We start from the raw sequence: 11,756 nt of genomic DNA, 5'->3' as shown, positions 1-11,756 counted from the left end.
CTGGCCCTCTCTGTCTCCAGCCACCATGTTAGAAGGAAGCTCATGCCACATGGAAAGGTCTTGTGTAGATGTTCTAGCCAACAGAGACAGCAAGGCCTCTAGCTCACAGCCAGCATCAACTGTCCAACATGTAAGTGAATGAGCCTCCAGATGATTCCAGTCCCAGTCATTGAGGCTTTCCAGCCACAGACATTGTCATGCAGAGAGTAGCCATCCCTGCTGAGCCCTGTCTAAATTCCTGACATAGAAAGCATTTTTAAAAAATTGATGATTGTTTTGAAGCCAGTACATTTTGGGGTAACCTGTTATACAGCAATGAGTAAGTTACCCTGGAATTGTGTCTTCTTCAAGGATGGGGACATGTCTTTTTTTTTTTTTTTTCTGTCTTTCTTATGCCTCTATCAATGGTGGGGTTGGGAGCCTGGGAGCAGTCAGGAGAGACTATGATGCCACGGGGTTGGTTGTAGTAAATCTAATATGAGCTCACTGACCAGACCCACAGAAAAGTCAACAGAGACAAGAGCTCTTTGCCTCATGGCACAGACCTTTTCCTTCCTTCCTGGCACTTATCCAACCATCAATTTCCTTGTCCCTGTCTCTTCCAGTCTTATGTTAAGAAATACCACAGACATAGGTATTCTGCAGTCCTTAAGTATAGAAGGAATAACTGAGGAAGAGGTCTAGCTCATGAAACTCTGACCAGCTTGGGGAGAGGCTAAGATCTCCATAGCATCATAAATTCCAGGCCAAGGCTATACCTCTATTAGGAATATCCAAGAAGTTGGATATACACTGCAACATCCCTATAAAGTCCCCTCTAAAGTCAGCAACTGTCCTAAATTTCAACCTGTTTTCACTACCATGATACAGCTGTCACCCCAAGACCAGCCAATCTTACATTACCAGAGTTACCCTTCCCCCTCCCTCCATCTCTACTGCTTGCTACAACAAAGTTCTTATTTCGTTGAATTTTCCCTAGCTTTCAAAAAAAAAGGAAGGTCTTTAACTGGTTCTAAAGGGACCTCCTCAGAGTTTCAAAAGGGCTCCCTCTTTGTTGTATTTGAGAGAGGGACATACATATCCACATCTCCTTTGGTCCTGTGCACTGGATTTTCAAAGACTGAGTTTGTGCTGTCTTCAGCCTTTGAATAAAGTTCACATGGGCAACTATGGATTTATTAAAAGCATAGACTGAGTTAGTGGTATGGTCATGAGAATAGAAAGGAAGGAGCAGATGTACAATTCATTGCAGAGGACGAACACTACGACACTCAGAACATTTGGTATGGAAGTGATATGAGGTTAGGGTGAGCTAGGTTTTATTCTGGGAAATTACCTAGCTCTGAGAAAAACTATTTATATTCTTTGGTTCAGTTTCCTCATCTGTAACACAGAGACCATTATCCAAGGTTTTCTAGCTGCCTTACTTTATATGCAGCAGCATATTATAAATATCATAAAATGTAATAAAGTGACCTTGTGGAAGAAATTAATTCTGTGTTAAATATTTTGAGGCAGAAGTAAGATGGGACATTTGGATATAGAAAGCCAGCAGGTTACTGAGTTATGAGACTGACGCTAAGTAGATTATGTTTTGTCTAGAGATGTGGGGCTCATTCTCAGGGAAGGAAATTACAAGTAAATTCCATGAAGTCAAGAATTTTTATTTGTTTTATTTACTGCTATATCCTCAGTGCATAGACAGTGGTTGACATATAGGATTGATTATAGTATCTAATGTTCAATAGGTATTTGCTGAATGAACTGAAAAATTAATGTTATTAAGGCAATAACAGATAATCACTATAAAACAACATTTTAAGGAGATTGAAATATGGGGAATGCCTACAAGAAAGGAAGACAAAAAAGGAAAACACATCCTAAAAAAAAAAAAAAAAAAGGAAACAATCTTAAGAAAAGAAACACCAATATGACCAAAGACTGCAGAGAGAGGGAGCAAAACTGCATAAAGTGGAACAAAATGCTCAACTCTTAGAATGCAAAAATCCTGCTGCACTTATCTGTTCCCTTATTTGGAGGACTGATTAACCATCACTTCCTGCCAGTCATGGGAACAGGACAGAATTGCCCTACAGTATCTAAAAGAAGAATCTGGAGTCCAAATCCCTTTAAAATCAAAAGGTGACACATATATATAATTATAATAGGAGGTTGACGTCGGGCCAAGAGGGACTAATCTTGGGGTTCTGGTCTTGGACATGGAGGTGGGGGAAGGTGTGTAAAATCTCTTTTGGTTTCCCCAGGGCTTCTACCAATGTTCCAGAAGGTTAGAAATGCATAGATACCAGCTCTTTCTCATTCTTTCTCCCTCTCTTCATCTCCCCCTGTATTGCGGGAGCACCAAATCTGAAAAGGCACTTCCGTAGTGTTCATCAGTTCCAAAGAACCTTACCCAATATTGCAATAGGTAGAGACATCAGTTTATTAGACGTACGGCAGGTGTTGATGGTGGCCAGTGAGCTAGAAATCTGCACTGCCATAAGGTACATACTGCAGTTATATAGTGAACAGATCAAAGGAGAGGTGCCAATCATTTGCATGCTTATGCGTAGACCCTCACCTGACTCAGAGCTCCCGGGAGATCTGGCTGACTAGAGAAGTTAACTTACTTGTTACGCTCCTGGCGTCAGAGTAGTTAACATCAGTGTGATCACTCCATTTACATGCTAATTAATTTACTCAGGGCTTCCGCTTCCTACAGTTCTCCATTTGTCTTGAAGGAGACGTGCCTTTCCTTGGGTAACTACCTTGGCCAGGGGTAGTTTCCCAGCGGGAAGGAGGAACTCTGGTATGCACAGGGAGAGGGAAATAGGTCTATGTCCCGCATTTACCTTACACCCCACCACCACCCTTCAGCCATTTTTGACGTCATCTTAAGACACTAATCTACACCCAATTCTCTCTCTTTCCTTTTTGCAGAAATTATGTTAATTCAAAAATGCTGGGATGGAAGAGCAAACTGCAGGGACACGCCACAAGAATGAGAGACAAATAGATGCCTTTGAGAAAAAAACATTGTTGTTTGCCTCTGAAATTATTTAAAAGTTGTTTACATTATAATGTGAGTAGTCAGTCTCAATCTGATGTCCCAGACATCTGATCCTGGAGATGAAAGGGGTAGGTAAAGGGAAATGATAACCTTTTCCCATGAGTTTTCCATAAGTTCCCCACCTATCTTCTTTCTTCTTTAAAGTTCTTCCCAATTCCTGATTCTTCCCAATTACTGACAATCCTGACTTAGGATGACTTGACTTATACAATTTTTTTATTTTACAGTCATGCAAAAGCAATATGCATTCATCAGAAACCATACTTTGAGTGACCATACAACCATTTTGCTTTCACTTTTGGTAGAGTATTCAATAAATTACATGAGGTATTCAACACTTAATTATAAAATAGATTTTGTGTTAGAGGACTTTGACCAACTCTAGGCTGATATAAGTGTTCTGAGTGTGCTTAAGGTAGGCTAGGCTAAGATACGATGTTTGGTACGTTAGGTTGACTAAATATATTTTTGACTTACAATATTTTCAACTTTATCAGGACATGACCCCATCATAAGTTGAGGAGCATCTGTATTCAATCATGTACCATGTAATTTTCTCAGGAGCTCCATTCAAGGGAAGTAGTCCATGGAAGGAATGAAATTTCATCTAGGATACCCAGAAGAGACACTTAAAACGGTGAATTCTGCTTTGCAGACAAGCCAAGGCTGCTGGTCTTCCACTGGTAAGACTAAGTCAGGCCTTCTGCACAGAGTGCTCAGTTCTTTTGGATCCTTAATGACTAGTGATGTCGAGCATGAATGGGTCTTTTAAAAGACCCATCTATATGCTATTTGTACAAAAATATACACCTTATATGGTAATATAAATAGGTTTAAAATAAAAGTATAGGAAAAGATATATCATGCAAACATCAATCAAATGAAAGCTGGAGTAGCTATCTTAATGTCAGGCAAAGTTTACTTAAGATCATGAAAAACTATCAGGGAAAAAGACTAATTTATAAAACAATAATAACATTTATTTATTTATTATTATTGGTTATGAATATTCATGAGATACAAAGCTGATTGTCACCCCTCGTGCCCAAGATGTGAAGACCAGATCCATACTGGTAGCATACCCATTACCACAAATTGCAATTATATCCCATGTCCTCCACCCAATTATCCCCAACCTCCCACCCCTTCCCCCCCACACTCCACTTTGTGGCCCAAGGTCTGCTCTCTCCCTCTGCAAGCCCATTTCCCCACTATGGTCTTTCTTTCCTTCCTTCTTTCTCTCTTAGCTCCCACTTATGAGTGAGTACATGTGGTATTTATCCCTCTGTGCTTTGCTTATTTCACTCAACAGAAGTTTCTCCAGGCTCATCCATGTTGTTGCAAATGGGAGTATTTCATTCTTTTTCATGGCAGAGTAGTATTCCATGGTGTATATATGCCACAATTTCCCTATCCAATCATCCATCGATGGACATTTAGGTTGGTTCCATATCTTGGCTATTGTAAATAGAGCTGCGATGAACATGGGAATGCAGGTATCCCTTTGACATCATGATTTCCATTCCTCTGGGTATATACCCAGAAGTGGGACTGCTGGATCACATGGAAGATCTATCTGTAGTTGTTTGAGAAACCTCCATACTGTTTTCCATAGTGGTTGTACTAATTTACAGTCCCACCAACAGTGCAGGAGTGTTCCCTTCTCTCCACACCCTCGCCAGCTTTTTGATTATAGCCAGTCAACTGGGGTGAAGTGGTATCTCAATGTGGTTTTAATTTGCATTTCCTGATGACTAGTGATGTTGAGCATTTTTCATGTACCTGTTGGCCATTTGTATGTCTTCCTTTGAAAAATGTCTATTCAGCTCCTTTGCCCATTTTTTAATTGGATTATTTGGTTTTTTACTGTGTAATTGCTTACTTGTATATTATGGATATTAATCCCTTGTCAGATGCAAAAATTTTCTTCCACTCTGTAGGTTGTTGTTTCACTATATTGATAATATTATTATCAATAATAATATTATTGTTATTATTAAATATTAATATCAATAATTATCAATAACAATATTAATATTTTTGTTTTTAAATGATACTGCTAAAATACATAGAAACAATTGTGAATAAGCCAGGAGAAGTGGAGTTTGAATGTTCTGTCAAAGCAAACACTTAAATCTATAGGAAAATTTAAATGAGGCTTTTATTTAGGTTTGCGAACTGGGGTGAGCACCTCTCAGCCTGAGAAGTCCGTCCAACATGCAGAAAAAGCAAAGAGGTTTTACACTATAAGTTCAGGAAAATCTAAGCAGTAAACAATTTCCAAACATTGTGTGAAGAAGGAATGGATAACAGACTATGACATATTGAACAAATGGTTTCTCAGTCCTTTTACAATATTTATGGCTACTGTAATCTAGGCTATTCAATTTGTAAGTAATTTCCGTATGTTTAATCCTTCCTTCCCAGGATTTCTCTAAACAGTGTTACCTGTGCTTATCTACACAATGGGTTTCTCAGTGATAACAAACTTCCAGGAAAAGAGTCTGTTTGTCAACCAGTAAATTCTAATGGTTGGTCAGCTTCTTGGGCTAGAAGAAAATAAGTCAATTAAGTTAACCAAAAAATGGAGTCACTGTGGTTCTTTTCTTTTACTCTCCTTTCCTGGCCTCTTTTCTTCATCAGTTCTAAGTCTTTATAAGGAGGTTAAAGATATTAATGAGTTGTAAATTTTGATAGGTGAATATTATGATAAAATTATTACGATAGGTGAATATTATGAATATTTCATAGGTGAATATTTATGTTAATGATTAAGGGAATGGAGGTAGGGTGCATAACTTCCAAATTACTTATGGGAAAAACATTTGGAGGGAAAAATATTTAATCAATGAAAAGAAAGTCAAAGAAAGAGAAAAATAAATAGAATATAAAGAACAAAGTAAATAAATAATTAGCAGAAATAGAATTCAAGTATACAAGTTATAACTATAAATACAAATAGACTAAATCATACAACTAAAATATTAACATTCAAATATGAGTTTTTAAAACCTGGATATATACTTTTTTTGTTTTTTGGGTTTTTTTGGCAGGTGGCCAAAATAAATAAAATATGGATAAAACTGAAAGACATTATGTTAAGTAAAGTAAACCAGGCACCGAAAGACAAATACTGAATGATCTCACTTATATGTGTAATTTTAAAAGGTTGAACTCCTAGAAGCAGAGAGTAGAATGGTAGTTAGCAGGAGCTGGGTGGAGTGGGGTGTGGGATGGGGAAGGGATGGTCAAAGGGTACAAATTTTTAGTTAGATAGAAAGAATAAGTTCAAGGTATGTGTATGTATTCTATAACATGGTGACTGATAGTTAATAACAATGTAGTGTCTTCTTGTAAATAGCTAAAAGAGTAGATTTTAAGTGTTCTCACCACAAAAAAATGGTAAGTATGCAAGAGAATGCATATGTAATTAGCTTGGTTTAGCCATTCCACAGTTTATACATATTTGAAAACATCACATAAAGGATAGACAAAATTTCTATTTGACAATTAAAAAATAATTAGAAAAAAATTGACCAATAAAGCAGTCTCAACAAATATCAAAAATTATCACATAAACATTATTCTCTTCCCACAGTATAGTAATTAGTTAAAAATCAGTAAGAAAGTCATAACTAAAAAATTCCCACATGCTCCGATAAAAAATACATTTCTCATCTAATATTTCTCAAGTATTAAAATGCATACAAATCACCTGGGAATCTTGCTAAAGTGCACGTCTTGATTTATTGGTTCTGGGATGGGTTCAGATTCTGTATTTCTGACAAACTTCCAGGAAGTATTGCTGCTGGTCTGTCCACCACACTGTGAACAGCGAGGTTCAAACTAATTCATAGGTCAGAGAACATGACACAGTGGAAATTTTTAAATGTTTAAATATTTTAAGCATGATAATCAAACTTTACATACCAAAGCTTATGAAATGCAGCTAAAGCCTATACCGTATAAAGGGAAAGTTAGAGTTTTACCTACTTTCTCCTTATAAGGAGAAAAAGATGAAAATTCACGAGATAAAAACACAAAATAATAAGATAAAACAGAATAAAGAGAAAGGAAGTTGAAAGAAAGGAAGATAATGCTGAGAGCAGAAAAAACATACAGGAGAGAAGGTCGACAAAACCAAAAGATGATTCTTTGAAAAGTCCAATTAAATTGACAAATCCCTTATAAAAACAATCAAGAAAAAAATAGAAAACACATCATCTATATGAGGAATAAAACATGTGGCCATCACTACAACTCTATAGATAGTAATGAGATCAAAGAAAATATTGTGAGTAATTTTACACCAAAAATTAAATTTAGAAGAAATAAACAATTACTTAATATGATCTAAGAAGAAATTGATAAAGTGACAGTTCTCACACAGTTTCCACATTAGCATAATGCCCCTCCTTGATGGTATCAGCCAGCCCTTGGCACACTATATAAGCTCTAGCACACCCACGCCTGGTGCTGTCCCCCATTCTGAGGGCAGCCCTGGGCTTCCCATCACTTTGAGCACAGCCCCACAGATTCTTTTCCTTTAATAAAACTTGCATTGTACCTGGAAAAAAAAAAAAAGAAAGAAAGAAAAAGTGACAGTTCTAAATTGTTTAAGAAATTAAATCTTTAAATTCTTTGAGTGTTTTTGCTTCAACATTCTGATGTCTAGTTGCTGGCTCTATGGGTTTCAAGACAGTTGTAGTGGCGACAGTAAAGTGTCCTCATTCTTATATCATAGTTACTGTGGTATATTCTTAAAGTCAACAGGTCCAGTCATGGACTCCTGATCCTCCACTTTTCTGGTTATGTAAAAAGTAGCAGATTCTATGCTGGGCCAGTTTGCTGGAATTATTCTGAAAACCATTCTGGGAAAACAATCCTAGAGTCAACTTCTAAGTTTTTGTGTTTTTTCAAGTACTTAATTCTGGGTATTAAAAATATTTCTGTTTGAAACAGCTGGTGTTTTTCATTTCCTGCAACTAAATCCTAATTGATGCACATAGGTACAATATCTTGCAAATGTGTATAATTTTTTTTTAGAGAATTAATCTATACTACTGATGAATTCATCCCATACACACATGCAACATACTTAATTTTTCATAACTTTCCAATCTTTTGTTAACTCAACCTTTTGTTCCATAATAACTGTGCCTCTCTTCTTACTGGCACTCTCAATACCCATATTGCTTTTGGGCTAACAAGACATAATGGGGTGAATAATGTTATTTTTACATATCTTAAGACACCACAGACCAGTGAAAATGTGATATTCAGGACTAACTGATCGGCACAGGGCTGCTAATTCCATCTATTAGTGTCAAAGTAAGTAAATATGCCTTAGCTTGATTATTCTGTTTTGGTAACAGAAGTAAAACTTACATTTCATAGTTGAAAGTTTATAAGAGGAACTTTTTAAATTTTTTTTTAAAAAGCATAGTTTAAACAAAACAGAAGAAACTGTTGGAAAGATACTACAGTAGTTAATGAAATCCAAGGAAGGCTTGAACTTCAAGAAGGAGAGAAACCAGGGAAGCTCTTGGAACTTGAACAACTAACGATACTCAGAGCCAACGATCTTCAAAATCTGAGTTTTTAGAAAAAGTTGCAAATTAGCAGGGGAAAGCACCTGACTGGTAGGGTTGATACCTCTATGCTATGTCCAAGAAATCAGAGCAACATACTATAAAATTCCTGCTTGTAGAGGATGCGGGAACCATTGTAAACTCAAAAGTTAAGGTTATGCCGAGAACTGCCTCCCACAACTTATTCAATAAACATATGCTGAGTTCATAATGTTGATTCAGTCCTCATGCTCCCACTGGAGACAGCAGTACCAGCCAGATGGAGTCTTGGATCCAACTCTTCTGATTCTCACACACTAGGTGCCAATCTTAGGCATAACTGGGCTGACAAAGAGTAAGTCAAATGTATAACCTTACCCACCTCCAACCTTCAAAAGAAGAGGTGTGAAGGGCTCGCTCTTCCTTTCCTATCTTATATATCTTATGTTTCTACCTGGGATCGAGAGCAGGAAATTTGTGGCATAGAGGTGTTCAGGAAAGGCTGTTATCAAACAAAATCAGAGAAAACACAACTGCTGCGAGCAGCACACAAACCTACTTTAGCTGCACTTCACTGCTCATGGCCTAAGGCCATGAAGAGGCCCATAAAGGCTGGTGCTCGAGAACACCAACCCAGATCCAAGACTTCCTCTCTGGTACCCAGACATGAAGCTCCTTTTTCCTATCTTTGCCATCCTCATGCTTCAGTACCAGGTGAATACAGGTAATGTGGACTCCTGGGGTTGAGAGGTCAGTGTGAGGCAGCAGGAATTTGGCTGCCCATGACAATGGAAACCCAAAGAGATTCTGAAAGATGAGATACTCAAAGAGATGGCTGAAGAGCTTATTCATTGTCTCAGTCATGCACCATCCCAACGTATCGTCAGAGGCCCCGACCCCCAGACTCTGTCCAGTGGAAACACCCAGGGAGCTACAAGGAAAACAGTGTGTTATTTTGTGTACTCGGAAACCATCAGACATATGATGCCACCTTCCTGCCCTGAACATCATCCTGACACTCAGCCCAGGTCTACCTCATTTTAGTGCTATTTATAATTTAAACTGTCTCTTGAAGCAAAGGTTCTTATTATTCTGTACTTTGGTGTATGATGGAGGAAGTCCTTACCCTTAAGACCCCCCCCAAAAAAAAAAATCCCCTCTTAGGGTCTTGTAAACAGGTCTATGTTCTCTATCTCAATTTTTTCAGTTTTTAGAGTCTTATCCTTTCCCTCATCCTCTGTCTTCCTGGAAACTCCCAACCAGCATAAGGGCATCTAGGAACACATTATGGCAAAAGGCTGATCCAGAGAATTGCCATTGTTTTCGGAAAAGAAGAGAGATGCATTGAGACTTGTTTCAGAAGACAAGAATCACCCAGATGTTTTGAATAATTAGCAATGGGTCAAGGAAGGAAAAGTGAGAGTCAAAGATGTTTCTAATGTTTTTATTTGGGACCCCAGAAGAAGGGTAGTGGCACAAGCAAGTATGGCTGGGTTGTCTCGGGTAAAGTTACTTAGTCACTTTGAGCTTCAAAGTCCACGTAAGTATAATGAGGTTGATAATGCAGCTGCTTCCAATACAAGAATTTTTTTGTTTTGTATTTGGTGAGAAAACAATGTGGAAATGTATGTGAACGTGTTATGAAAATTATTTGATGCTTGCAGAAATCTCTGGTAATTTATGGAAATAGGCTGAATTGTTAAGGTGGGTGAGGGAGAAGAACTTTCTTGATTCCAAAAAAAAGGTAAGATGTCAAGATGGAAAAATCAACCAGTTGATGAAGATGGGGTACTAAGCTAAGCAAAGTATTTAGAATTGTACTCATATATAACAATATGGAAGTTATCTTGATAGAGATGAGGTTAAAGCTATGATAATGAAGAAGACCTCTGAGAGAGTGTCCAGAGAGGCTGAAAGTGATAGAACACTTTGCCCCTGGAATCATGAGTGTAGTAATTGTCAGGGAGGGAGAAGTCAAGAACCAACAGGTTTGGCAAAAAGACAGCATTTCTGAAAATCCTAAGGCTTCTCTTTTAAAATTCTTCCTTAGATTAGTTTTACGGCAGATTTCACTATCATTGATATTTCCCAGGAGTTTGGGGATGGGATAGCAATGCCCTACAAGTGTCTAAGATGCTAAGTTGGAGGCCTAAAATCCTACTCCAAAAGCAAATAATTGGGATCCCTATTCTATCCTCTGTGTGTCTTAGCTTTTTATAGTTACCCACGAAGGAAGAAACACAGGAGATTTATTCTGGATTACAATGGTGTACAGGGACTCTGTTGTCCTGCCCAGGTGACTCCTTCAACATCCCTAAGCACTGGACTTAAAATTTGATATTAACAAATTCCTTCTTACTCTATTCATCTCTCTCAAGCAGTTTTATCAACTCTAGCTATTAACCTTGGCCAAATGGTTTTCTCTTTTCTTTGTGTAGAATTTTTTGGTCTGAGAAGATGTTTAATGGGTTTGGGGAAATGCAAGGACCAGTGCACTGTGGATGAAAGAGAAATACAGGAATGCAAGAAGAGAAAATGTTGTATTGGACCAAAAATAGTCCAACTGATAAAAAAGTACCTGCAATATGAAATACCCCAAATACTTGGTGAAGATGCCCAAGAAATACTAAAAATTGCCAAGAATTCTAGTGGTATTTTAGAAACAAAATATATTTTATCCATTCTCCCCAAAGTCAAAAATGCCAGCCCTTTGGACAACACCAATTCTGTCATCATCCCAAATATCACCTCTATGAACACCACCACCAACAGTACCATGCCCTCAGGACATATCACGTATATTGCTACTTCTACCAAGAATGACACCAAAAAAAGCAGAGATTCTGCCACCGCCTCCCCGCCACCAGCACCACTTCCACCGTAGACACTGCCAGTAGCACCACTGGAGCTGGAGGGAGCAGATGAGCAATGAAGTGGGTCTTCCCCTTAAAACACGAAGATCTATTTTCACTACCTGTAAAATGAGACACAGAACTGTTTCCTCTGTCATCATTCAATAAATACTGTTGAAACACCTCCAGTTGTATAATTTCATCATTCTCAGAGAAGCCTCACAGAGGAGGAAGAGTTAGGAAGGGATGGAATTTTAAGATTGG

The 11,756-nt window shown here is 37.9% G+C and overlaps 1 protein-coding gene across 1 annotated transcript; it reads left to right on the top strand.

Moving 5' to 3' along the window:
* Positions 1 to 9,306: 9,306 nt before the first annotated feature.
* On the top strand, positions 9,307 to 11,524 carry DEFB129 (defensin beta 129). Its single transcript, XM_063089582.1, has 2 exons — positions 9,307 to 9,364; positions 11,079 to 11,524. Exons 1-2 carry the CDS (start codon positions 9,307 to 9,309, stop codon positions 11,522 to 11,524), a joined length of 504 nt encoding a protein of 167 aa, XP_062945652.1.
* Positions 11,525 to 11,756: the final 232 nt, after the last annotated feature.

This window comes from Cynocephalus volans, chromosome 1, assembly GCF_027409185.1.
Source record: "Cynocephalus volans isolate mCynVol1 chromosome 1, mCynVol1.pri, whole genome shotgun sequence".
Classification (NCBI taxonomy): domain Eukaryota; kingdom Metazoa; phylum Chordata; class Mammalia; order Dermoptera; family Cynocephalidae; genus Cynocephalus; species Cynocephalus volans.
Note: the sequence above shows the minus strand (reverse complement) of the source record. Positions and strands in the feature narration are given on the sequence as shown.